The 13,624-nt window shown below is 40.2% G+C and overlaps 1 protein-coding gene across 1 annotated transcript in view; it reads left to right on the top strand.

The window, feature by feature from the left end:
- The window catches only part of prkar2aa (protein kinase, cAMP-dependent, regulatory, type II, alpha A), a 270,284-nt gene that overhangs the window by 164,595 nt on the left and 92,065 nt on the right, over positions 1–13,624 (top strand). The window contains exon 4 of the mRNA XM_078543146.1: positions 4,218–4,301. Within this exon, the coding sequence (XP_078399272.1) occupies positions 4,218–4,301 (84 nt within the window). The remainder of the gene's footprint in view (positions 1–4,217; positions 4,302–13,624) is intronic.

Genomic DNA, 13,624 nt, shown 5'->3' with positions numbered 1-13,624 from the left:
AACAAACTCTCAGCATCTTCACTTCAAACTCTCATCTATCCTGTCAAGCCTCCTAAGAATCTTATATGTTTCGCCTCTCATTCTTCTAAACTACAATGAGGACAGGCAGGCCCCACCTACTCAACCTCTCTTGATAAGAAAATCCCTCCACACCCGGGATCAGCCTAGTGAACCTTCTCTGGACTGCCTCCAATGCCAGTATATCTTTCTTTAGAAAAGGGGACCAAAATTGTTCACAGTATTCTAGGTGTGGTCTTAACTAGTGCCTTGTATAGTTTTAGCAAGACTTCCCTATTTTAAACCCCATTCCCTTTGAAATAAAGACCAACATTCCATTTGCCTTCTCTATTATTTGCTGAACTTGTATGCTAGACTTTTGTGATTCGTGCACGAGGACCCCAAAATCCCCCTGTGCTGCAGCTTTCTGCAGTCTTTCTCCATTTAAATAATATTCAGCTCCTCTATTCTTCCTGCCAAAGTGTATAACCTCACATTTTCCCACATGATATTCCATCTGCCAAGTTTTTGCCCATCCATTTAACCTGTCTATATCCCTTTGTGCCATCCTCACCACTTGCCTTCCCACCTGTTTTTGTGTCATTCGCAAACTTGGCGAAAGTACATTCATTTCCCTCATCCAAGTCATTAATATATATTGTAAATAATTGTGACCCCAGCACTGATCCCTGTGGCACTTCACTAGTTGCAGGTTCCCATCCTGAAAATGCCCCCCTTACCCCAACTCTCTGTCTTCTATTAGTTAGCCAATCCTCTATCTGTGCTAATATACTACCCCCAACATCATGGGCTCTTATTAAGTAGCCTTATATGTGGTACCTTTTTGAATGCCTTTTGGAAATCCAAATATATTACATCTACTGATTCCCCTTTATCTATCCTGCTTGTTACCTCCTCAAAGAATTCTAATAAATTCGTCAGGCATGATTTCCCCTTCTTGAAGCCATGCTGATTCTGCTTGATCATATTATGCATTTCTAAATGCTCTGCTCTATATGCTCTATAAATCCTTTATAATAGACTCTAACATTTTCCCAATGACAGTTTTTCAGCTTATTTTCTTAAATGTCTGTCATTGTTCATCAACCATCTTTTATGCTAAACTACTTTCCCAGTCCACTCCAGCCAACTCTGCCCTCATTCCTCTGTAATTACCCTTATTTAAGTTTAGCACAGTTGTTTCCGACCCGAGTTTCTCACTCTCAAACTGAATGCTGAATTCTACCATATTATGGTCACTTTTTCCCTAGGGGATCTTTTACTTTGAGATAATTTATTAAACCTGCCTCATTGCACATTACCAAACCCAAAATAACCTGATCCCTGGTTGGATCCATAACATATTGCTCTAGGAAACTGTCCCAAATACACTTCTATGAATTCTTGCTCGTGGCTACCTCTGCCAATTTGATTTTCCCAATCTACATGAAGATTAAAATCACCCATGATTAATGTACTGCCTTTTTTACATGCCCTCAATATCTCCTGAGTTATTCTCTGTCCTACAGTAGCTACTGTTAAGGGGCCTATAGACTACCCCCACCCGTGTCGTCCTCCCCTTGTTATTTTTTATCTCCACCCATATGGATTCTACACCTTCCAATCCAAAATAGCTAAATAAATGAAAAACTAGATATTGTGCCAATTCATATCACTTCACCATTTTTCACCTGTGCTCCAGTATGTATTTTGACCAGCTTGGGATGTTATTATTGCTTTGCTTTGTTCCAGAAAGTTGAAGCCCTAAATTCAGATTTACACCTTGGCTTTAGCATTAATCCTGAACTTTATTTTTTAAAATTTTTTAAAGAAAATCATGCTTTGCTTTCTGATAATTCTAAGTTGTACATGATCAAGAATGAACATCAAGTTGCCTGTTAGTAAAAAAGGACAGCTGATCATTTATGACATACTACTTATGCTATAAGACATTGGCCCTGAACTTATAGGGTAAAGCAATTTGTTAGTTGTAAAATGTTTTGAGGTTGTATGGTGCTGTAGAAATGAAAATTCCATTGTTCTCTTTTACCTTTCTCATTTATGCATCCGTATTTCCAGTCTTTGTGGAGACAAAGTTCCGTCTTCACACAGAGGACTCCCTTCATCATGTTGTGAGGTGCTATAACCATGCTAAATGCAATAGATTCAGAGTAGATATGGCAGCACAAGGCTGGGCATCCATGAGGCTGTGGGCCTTCAATAGCAGAATTGTACTCCTCCTCAATCTGTAACATGATGGTCTGGCATATCCCTTAAGTTACCATTATCATCAAGCCAGGAGACCAAAACTGGTTCAATGAGCAGTTTGGAAGAGCATAGCAGGAGCAGCACCAGGCATACTTAAAATAGGGTGCCAACCTGGAGAAGCTATAACACAAGGACTGCATGTATACTAAACAGTAGAAGCAGTGCTATAGACAGAGCTAAGTGATCCCACAGCCAACAGATCAAGTCAAAGCTCTGCACTCCTATCACATCCAGTTGTGAATTGTGATGGACAGTTAAAAAAACTGATGGGAAGAAGAGGCTCCATGAACATTCTTTCCTCATGATGGTGAAGCCCAGCACATGAGTGCTAAAGATAAGGCTGTGAAGTATTTGCAATGATGCTCAGCTAGAATTGCTGAGTCAATGATTCATCTTGACCTCCACCTGAGGTTCCCACCATCTTAGAAGCCAGTCTTGAACTAATTTGATTAACTCCGTGAAGAGTGCACTGGATATGCAAAAGATATGGCACCAGACAATTTGCATGGTAAACTTTAAACTCCATAACTAGCTAAATCTCTAAGCAAGCTGTTCCAGTACATTTACAACTTGCAACCAATAAAATAGAAAATTACCTAACTATGCCCTGTACACAAATAAGCACAGACAAGTCCAATCCGGCCAATGAATGCCACATTAGTTTACTGTCAGTGAAGTGATGGAAAGTGTTGTTGACAGTATTATTAAATGACATACTCTCAAATAATCTGCTTATTGGTGGGTTCCACTGGGACTACTTGGCATCAGAGCTCAGTATGGCCTTGGTTCAAACATAGACAAAAGAGCCAAATTCCAAAGGTGATGTGAGAGTGATCGTCATTGATGTCAAGGCACCATTTGACTGAATGTGGCATGAAGATGTCCTAGTAAAATTGAAGATCATGGGAATTGGAAACAACCCCTACTAGCTGGAGTCATACCCAGCACAAAAGAAGGTGGTTGTGGCTGTTGGAGGCCAATCATCTCAGCCCAGGACATTGCAGAAGGAGTCCTTCAGACAATGTCCTTGGCCCAACCATCTTCAGCTGCTTTAGCTATGATTGTCCTCCATAATAAGGTTAGAAGTGGGAATGTTTAATGATGATTGCACAGTGTTCAATTCCATTTGCAACACATAATCAAATCGAGCAGTCTGTGCCCACATGCAGCAATATCTGGACAACATTCAGCCTTAGGCTAATGTGTGATGCAATTGTTACTTTCCACATAAGTGCCAGGCAATGATCATCACCAATAAGCGAGAACCTAACCATCTCCCTTTGACAATCAACAGCATTACCAATACCAAATGCCCTACCATCATCATCCAAAGAGTCACCATGACTTAACCAAGTCAGCCACATAAATACTGTGATTACAAAAGCAGGTTGAGGCTGGGTATTCTGGGATGCGTGATTCTCTCTTCCTGACTCCCCAAATCCTTTCTATCATCTACAAAGCGCAAGTCAGTGTAATAGAATATTCTCCACTTGCCTGGATAAGGGAAGCTCTAACAATGCTCGGAATTCAATGCTATTAAAGTTTGATTGACACCCCATCTAGCATCTGAAATATTCACTCCCAGCTATTGGTGGACAGAGTACCTCATACGAAATGCACTGCAACAACTCGCCAAGGCTTCTTTGACAGCACTTATCAAACCTGCGATGACTACCGTCTAGAAGGGCATGGGTAGCAGTGCATGGGAACAGCACCGTCTGCAAGTTCCCTCCCAAGTCACACACTTGGAAATATATCACCATTCCATCATTTGGTCAAAATGCTGGAACACTCTCTAACAACACTGTGGGATCACCTTCAACACATGGACTTCAGCACCTCAAGGCAACAAGGAATGGGTAATAAATGCTGGCCTTGCCACTAATACCCACAAATGGACTGAAAAAAATCAGTTTATTACTTCCTTAAAAGCATCCCTCCTTCTGTTTCAGGTCGTTTACCCAAAGACAGATGATCAACGAGCTAGATTACAGGAAGCCTGTAAGGACATACTTCTGTTCAAAAATCTTGACCAGGTAAGTTACCATAATTTATCATGCTTACATGGTGTTTTGTGATGGTCTGAGCTCTTGAGTAAATCTCAGCTATTAAACGATATGTAATTTTGGGGGTATTTGAGATATTTTTGTGTGCTTCACTTTGGATGGGCTGATTATACTACATACTGTATGGAGACCAGGAGCTGAGATACCTGAGCTTGTCTCAAGTCTTAGCTACTAAAGCATTCTCCCCAAATAGAAATATACTAATCTTAATATGTTGGATATAATTTGAGGTACCTCAATGATGAGATAAAGGGATAAGGGGCTGTAGATTGGTTAAGTGGTTGAGCAAGAAGGCAACAGATAGAGTATAACGTGGGGAAGTGTGAAATTATCCATCTTGGCAGGAAAAAAAGGAAATGTAGAATTTTTTTAGTAAGTGAGTGAGGGATTTTGGGCACCACAGGCATTTATTGCTCATCCCTAGTTAACTGACATTACCGTCAGGTAATGTTGAGCCTTGCAGAACTGTTGCTATGCCCTCTTGTGATTTTTGCGAGAAAGCATGCACACATAGATGTCTGGTGATCTGGATCAGCTTGTGATACCTACTCTGCTATGGCCAACTCACCTGTCAACACTTAATGTCCCCATATTGCACCAGAATTCAGAACTATATTTATCATCAGAAATGCTTGTCTGTAAATGTTCCTTTGTATTGCATCAACATTTTTCTATACAAGTGCATGTAATGTTGTATAAATTGTACATAACAAAGCTAAAAGCTATATTTAAATAAGTGTGTGAAACTAAAATAATATTTGTGATTTGGCTACTTGAGTGAAAAGAGAAAATGCTATACCTGGGATAGAGAAAGGAACCACTGCATCAGTCTGTTTCTTTCCTACCCCTCCACTTCCACAAACAGTTACTTATACACTGACTTCACTAGTCTGGAACGCTTGTGACTAAGGTACTTATGGATTTCGTAATTTTCAGGAGTATAGGATAATGTTAGAATGCCTAACCACAAATGTGTAAACGTGTACCTGAGACATTAAACAGTGACAAAACATTATAAAGCATGAAGAAAAATTGTTTTATTTATCCAAACACTATCTTCCATGTTTCTAAAGTCCTGTACTGTACTAAAATGCCAATTGGCATGCCCTCGGCCTTTCTCCTATAATAGGAGGAGGACATGAAGGAGTATAGATTGAAGGCTCCATCATAGAGGGTATCCTACCCACAAATACTCACTTACCAGGGGCTACAGACCAGAAATTTTTATGATTGTCAATGCTTCACTTCTGCCAGATGCTGCTTGGGAAACATGCCAACTACTATTTAAAGAACAGCTGCCCGCTAATCATATGAAGTAGTTTTGCCTCTACCACATAATGTCACCACTGCCTTAATTTCTGGGCAATTAAATTCTCCCAAGCAACGTGAGATGATCTTTGCCATGTTAGACAGGTAGGTAGTTGACCGTCATGACATGCAGAAGGTCACAACTCTTTCCAGGAGAGTTCCCCAGTTGGACCAGATAAATAAATAAATAAAAAGCACCAGATACTGAGTGGAAAAATTTAACCTTACCTTCCTGATAGAATCTGGGAGGATTCTATCTGGGAGATTCTATCCTCTGGGAGGCCCCTTGGTTACTTACTATCAACCAGAAATTCATCTTCATAATCACACCAAATTACATACATACAATTACTCCTCACGTTAGTAATTACTAGATGTACTATCAGAATCCGACTGTAGTGTGGGAAAACGCAAGGTCACAGTTGAACTACAGGTTGCAATGCCACGAATGGCGAGTCCAGGAGCTGTGGGGCCTGCTGAAAAATATTCTGGACAACTGGTGTTTCTGGATTTCGGAGTTCTGGACTTGAGAGGTCACAGTATACTGTAATGTAACTTCAAGATTTCTCTTACCTTCATAGTCATTCTTGTTGAACTTGTTTAATGCTCTCGGTGATGGATAAGCACCATACCAGTATGAAACCACAGGAGGTGGATGCGGGAGGGCGCACTGGGTGGGGAAGTGTTGTGGTGGTAAGGGTTTTGTCTGATTAAGCTAGTGGTGGTGATGATTTTTCTTTAGCTGCCACTACAACTGCCCTCATAAAATTGTCCCCTGTCATAATTCTATCAGGCAGGAGGAAGCTTCTGAAAGTAATTCTGTTCTATAAACAGGTGCATGATGGCCTATAAGCATAAGCCGTTGAAATTTTATAAAGAATGCCAGAAACAAGTCCAGCATTCACTTTTAAGACTGAAAAGAAATAAATCTGCTGAAATTGCATGTTGTGTTTGGTTGGGAAAATGAGAGCCCACTATGTTTAAAACTGACTGACTACAAGTGTAATCAATTTGATTATTCAGAAGACATCGTTTGTAATCTTAGTTATGAATGATTAAGATCTAGTTCAGACTTCTAATTTGTGTTTGAGTTGGTCACAAAGTGCTAGCGTTAAATTGCAGTTACTTTCCAGAAGAGAAGCAACATCTAGTAATTACTAACGTGAGGAGTAATTTTATGTATGTAATTTGGTGTGTTTATGAAGATGAATTTCTGGTTGATTAATAATTAGCGTTCGCTATATCATCCCTTGGGTTGTGATGTACATTCTGACCAAAATTATAGTGACACTGTAATTTCCTGTTAGGAAATCATTATCTTTGTTGAGAAGCATATAAAAAATTAAATCGGTTGTCTATTTTAGAGATAATCAGTTGTCTCATTGCATACATTGGTATCATTTATTCAACTTGGAATATAAATGTAGTTTAGATAAATGTATTAATGTACTGGTAGTTTAATGTTATAAATACCTGTTTGCAGTTTCAGCTGTATGATAGTAAGTGTGCTGTTTTGAAGCAGTGAAAACACTAAGCTGCTAACAATTTGAAGAAAGCAAAATAATTTTAATTATATAGTTTCTCTCTTGCTCTATACCCTTTAAACCCCACCCCTTTCAAGAATTGATGCTTTGATGGTTCATTGTTAAATACCCTCTGGTACCTAACCCAAGTGTTCAGTTTGTCCCTCTATATACTGGAACTCGTCCAAAGTTTTGCTGCCAGTATCCAACTCTCACCAAGGCCCGTTCATCGTACATCCCTGTACATGCTGATCTGTACTGGCTCCTGGTCTAACAGTGCCTCGCTTTTAAAATGTCATCCTAGTTTTCAGATCTCTCCAAGGCCTGATCCTTCCCTACCTTGATCACTTCTTCCAATGCTACAGCTCTGAGCTCTCTGCGCTGTTCCAATTCTGGCCTCTTGGCATCCCCCGATTTTAATCGCTGCACCATTGGTCTCCATGCCTTGAGCTGTCCAGCCCCTAAGGCCTGGAATTTCCTTCCTGCCTTTCTCTACCACTCCCTTAAGACATTCCTTAAAACCTGTCTCTTTGATTTAAACCTTTGGTTACCTGTCCTAATATCTTCACGTGGCTGGGTGTCAAATGTTGTTTGTTTCTATAAAACGTCTTGGGTTGGTTCACTATGTTACAATTGCTATGTAACTTCAAGTTGTTGCTGCCAACAATAATTATGGACGGGCTAGTAAACCATTGAATGTCATCAGAACTAAATCTGTTTCTGTTCACGTGTGCACCATTTTTGGGAATTGCTGAGAACGGGCATCTCAGCCAAACCGCAAAACCTCTTTAACTGCTTTGACTGAGATTTGGCTAATTCAGCACAGATTGGCAATTGAAATTTTGATCAACTTGGTCTGAAGACTAAGCTACTCATCTGTAAAGCAGATCAGCCATTGGGGTTTAAATATTTATTTTGAACTGAAAGTAGGGTGCACAATTTTGGTTTTTTAAATTTGCTAATTGAAAATCCTGTCTTTAATTGTCTAGAATTTCTTTCTTTTGTGTGTGTTTTATATATTTTCTCCTTATTCTCATCAAATTTTGTGTATTAGCTGCCAGTGAATTTTGTGGAAAATATGACTGAATGGTTTAGCTGTGCATATTCAACAGAAGTCAGAATTGAAAACTTTCAGTTGAGTCTTTTTGCTTCTGAAAGTAGGCTCTGTAAGCCAGGTTAAAGTTAAGTAGATTAATACATTTTTAAACTTCAAAGTATTCAGTCATTTACCCAGGGTGACATTGCTGGTGATTTTTTTTGTTAACGAGTGACTTGCTGGAAACAATGAGACTGGGTGACCGCTTTGCGGAACACCTTCAGAACTAAATCTGTTTCTGTTCATGTGTGCACCATTTCTGGGGATTGCTGAGAACGGGCATCTCAGCCAAACCGTAAAACCTCTTTAACTGCTTTGACTGAGATTGGTTAATTCAGCACAGATTGGCAATTGAAATTTTGATCAACTTGGTAAGCATGACCCAGACCTCCCTGTCGCTTGCCATTGCAACACTCCACCCTGCTCTCATGCCTACATGTCCGTCCTTGGCCTGCTGTAACGTTCCAGTGAAGCTCAACGCAAACTGGAGGAACAGCACCTCATCTTCCAACTAGGCACTTTACAGCCTTTCGGACTGAATATTGAGTTCAACAACTTTAGATCATGAACTCTCTCCTCCATCCTCACCCCCTTTCCGATCCCCCTTTTTTCCAATAATTTATATAGATTTTTCTTTTCCCGCCTATTTCCATTATTTTAAAATTTATTTCCATCCATTGTTTTATCTCGACCTTTTAGCCTATTTCGATCCCTTCCTCCCACCCCACCCCCACTAGGGTTATCTGTACCTTGCTCATCCTGCTTTCTACCCTTAATGTCACCTATAGCACATTCCTTAGCTAATATCACCACCTTCAACACCTCTTTGTCCTTTTGTCTATGACATCTTTTGGCATCTCCACCTTTCACTGGCCCTCTATCCAGCTCTACCTGTCTCCCCGCCCCCCCACCACCTTAAACCAGCTTATATTTCACCTATTTTTCATTAGTTCTGTTGAAGAGTCATACAGACTCAACGTTAACTGTGTTCCTCTCCTCAGAAGGTGTCAGACGTGCTGAGTTTTTCCAGGTATTTTTATTTTTGTTTTTGTTTTGGATTTCCAGCATCCACAGTTTTTTGCTTTTATATATAAGAGAGTATTATGTTAATTAATGTCACTTACTCTTTTGTGTGGACTCCTTCAACAATGTGAACTCCCATTGTCTTCACTGACATCCAACAGCACAACATAATGATTCAGTGTCGCTTTACGCATGTTTTAATGAGTTCTACCAGAAATTGGAGTATGCAAAATGCTCCTTTTTAGCTAAAGATTTCATAAAACATTTGTAATTTGAAGAAAAAGATTAAACAGTTCTTTGAAATTTTGTGCAGTAAGTGAACAAAAAGTAGACTTGATTTTGTAGCAGGAAGGAACTACTGATCCCTAATTCACCTAAACCTCTTTTTGCACCGTTAACATCAGCAAACATGTTGATGTGACTGCTGTGTGGAATTTAACAAAACCTATTTAGAATAAGATTGCTACTCCTGATTTGTCCTGCTTTTACTTTGAGCACAGATCTTGCTTTGCACATTTCAACTGGAAATAAAAGTGATAATAGTATTTACAGAAAGCATTGGTTCAAATTTTATCAGCACACTTGATTCCTACAATCCATGTGGAACTGGGACTTAAGGCCATGCATTGTTTTGCAGGCTTTACAAGAGGGATCAAGTCTGTTGTGTGGATAAAGGTAATATGCCAGCATTGAGGAGGACATTTACATTCAGAGCAAACTTTAAAAAAAAAAGTTAACTTTTGACTTTTAATGGATTGATAAAACTCATCCTTGAGCAGGCCAGAAAGAGGTATTTCTTTACTCTTTATCACACCACTGAGTTATGAAAGCACAAAGACTAAAACATCTCAGTAGCAGTGAGGTAAATGACCAGTTTTGGTGCATTAGTTCTGGCAGTTTTGTTAGTCAGAGTTTGGCAGATCTCCATTCTTCAGATAATGTTAGGATATTGAATACCTAATTGGGCAGGTGGCTTATTCAAAAGATGGTACATCTGACAGTGCTGCACTTTGTGTACTTTGTGAGAGACCTGAATCTAGAATCTTCTGACCCAGAGAGCATTTGTTTGCTTACCTGTTTAGACAAGGTGGTTCCCAGTTTGCCCGAGTGCTCATTCACCTGGTTGCTTATTTATCAAGCCCAGGTGTTCCTCTTGGGGCCCATCTGCTCTGAGGCTCCACCCTGAGTACTTCTCACCTTGCCCTGTAACCAGCTTGCCTGCTTACCCCATACCCTCCAAGTGCTTACTGGCATGTGTGAAATGCTTTTTCTCATTCAGTTGCCTGAGTATTACCCAGTCTGCTGTGAGGTGAAAGAGGAAAGCGAATGTAACAACCTTTAAATTTTATGTTAGTGTTAACACATGAGGTATTCCAAGATATTTAAGAGTATTCATAAGAAAAATGGAATTCTAAGCCAGAGAAGGGTGAATGGAGGCTCTGATTAAAAGATGGGCTCTGAGAAGCTTTTTAAAGGATGTTAGAAAAAAACACGTAATGAGGCTTGGCTGAGAGCCCAGAAATCCATTAGCTTGTTGAAGCACCTGAGCCCCAGGGGAAACATTGCTTGATTGACAGCTCAGGCTCTCTGATCAATAGTGTCAATTTCTTAATGTTTCTTTACACAAGGTAAAGAGGTTTCAAGTGCTTAAAGTTTCAGCTACTGATACTTTAAAGGACCTGGACAATCGACACTTCTATTGGGCAGTAGTAAAAAGGAGTTTTTCTTTTAAAAGAAGCTGGAAAATTATCATGGCTTTTTTAAAAAAACTTTTTTTTACACGTCATACTGTCATTATAGGGATCATTGGTTCCAGACAGTATATAGTAGATGAATGGGCATGCAAGTACCATAGCTTGGCATGTGGCTATAGGGGGTGGGTAGGGGACATACCTTGGCATGGAGGGATGAGGGGACATAGGGGTTGCTTGGGGACTTACCTTGGGATGGAGGTTCATGAGGGGCCACAGTGGGCGGATGGGGCATGCCTTGGCATGGGGGGATTGAGGGGCCATAGGGGTGGTTGGGGCATACCTTGGCATGGGGGCATGAGAGGCTATAGTGGGTAGGTGGGTGCATACCTTGGCATGGGAACACGAGGGCCATAGGAGGTGGGTGGAAGGGCATGGGATGGCATGGCTGGGCATGGGGAGTGCGTGGGGTGGAATTGAGGGAGTGTGAGGGATGAAGGCTGGAGGGCCTTTCTCCTTTTATAACTGGGATGAATTCGGACTGTACTGAGGCACACCTCATAAATAGCCTGACCTGAATGCAGCCCGCACTTCCCACCCCCCCACACACAAACGAATGAAAACCTTATCCTTGAGGGCACTTTCTCCTGAGGCAGGTGGGCTGAGTGGGAATTTTCTCAACTCTTGCTATCCACATCTAGGATGAAAATCCAGTCCAACGTTTCATTTTGAGATGACCTTTCACCAGAGGGTTTCAGTGGTGATTGGGTTGGAGTGGTAATGATGACGGGCAGTGTTACTGAGAAAGAAGTAAGTGCTTTTGGTGAGTAAAGGTTTGGAGCTTGGAACTCTATTCAGCTTTGAACAGGATGTAAAGCTTTTACACGATCTGTTTTACCTTGGCTGAGGGGAATGGAATTGGTGCCTGGAGAAATGTATCTAGCAGGCACCAAGAACAATTGCTTTGCTCCTCCGATGTTTACCTGAAGTAAGTTGTGGCTTATCTATGACTTGCTGTCAGACTGGCAAACAACCTAGTCTTCCCAGTGCACTTACCCACAGCCCACTTCAGGCTCCAGCAATATCATATTCTGTCCTTCAGCATTACTTCTAGGCAGAACGGGGCCTCGGTTTAACATTTCATCCAAAAGTCAGCATTTCTGACAGTAACGTACAAGTTTCCATCAAGGATCATGTGCTCAGCTGAATGGAGCTTGGGAGTGAGTGCTACTGCTGAGCAAAGGTTGACTTTTAGAAGACAGTAGCTACAGCATGAGTTGACAATAATGACAAATAGTTGGACAGAGTGACAAAGATAACGCAATAAAAAGTGCATGACTGACAGTCATGCGGAGAGCAAATGGTGGGAGAACAGGCCATGAAGGATTGAAATGAGAAGGAAGCAGAAAGGCAGTTATAGGAAGAAGTAACATTCAACAATGCAATGAAGGGAATTATATAAATTGTGTGTTGAATGGTATCACTCTACTGTCATTATAAAATGTCTTGTTTCCAACTTTTCCAAGAGTTGCTCAGTGGGAAATCTGCATAATTCTCTTTTTCTCTTGCTCTTTCTGCCTAGATCATGTGTTCAATCTCTAAAGATATAACCTGTCTTGTGTGTCAGTTTTGCAATTCACATTGGTACAATTATTTGCATCCGAAATATAATCCAGTTATGATAGATACTTCTGACTGATATAGTATACCTCTAAGTGAGCTCAATAATTCACCAATAGTTCTATTTACCTGAGTTTACCTATTTCAACTGCTTGTCCTGAGGGAACCCTTGAAAAGTGCTCTCAGTGGACATACCAAGTTAATATGATTTAGTTTTTGCAACTAAGCATCAGAGTCTTGCTCTAAGCCACAGACTACCTGCTGGCAACCTAAAAAGATTTGCTAAAAGAAACACAAGCTAAATTCACACCTGATTAAGGTCATTTGGTTGTTTTGTTGAGATGTTGGGATTTAGGGTGTAATGCCGTTAAACCATATCGTCAGTGTAGTACTCAAGTAACTCCCCAATGGCCTTTGTAGTATATATCTTTTACCCTTAGCTGCACTGTCATCACATCATGCTCAATGAGAATAAATAAAGATGAGGCCAACAATAATCGTCTTATTTTAATCCTTAACTGAATTGACTTCTTAAACAGTTATTTCCCTGGGTACTGTACTAACGCTTCAGCCAAAGGTAAACATAGGCCCGGTAGTTACATCTTGTACAGTACTTGTTATAAATTTGCATTAAGGGTAATCATCATGCTCAAGGAAAGTTGCAATAAAGCAGTCTGAACTGGGGCATGATGATGTTGTGTATAACAGAAGTTAATTGACCCATTAACTCATTTGCTGTGCATCAACTCCACATATTTTGGCTCTAGGTTGAGATCGTTGTGCAGTGTTAAATTGCCATATTCAGACAATCTTAATTTAATTGTGGCAGATTAAACCAATAAAATTTCTTCTGTATTCATTGTAAATGCTTCTGAATTCTTGCAGTCACCTCAATCTTTAAGCAGATAAATTTACATTTAAAACATTAATGTATTAGTGCTACATGAAAAGCTGTGATTTAATTTGATAAGTTTCACTTTGTTTCACTGAGTAATCTTCACTGCTTTCCTAAGTGGTTTGTCTGGCTTTTTC

The sequence above is a fragment of the Cetorhinus maximus genome, chromosome 6 (genome assembly GCF_964194155.1).
Source record: "Cetorhinus maximus chromosome 6, sCetMax3.hap1.1, whole genome shotgun sequence".
Lineage (NCBI taxonomy): Eukaryota > Metazoa > Chordata > Chondrichthyes > Lamniformes > Cetorhinidae > Cetorhinus > Cetorhinus maximus.
This window is presented reverse-complemented; position numbering and strand designations above follow the sequence as displayed.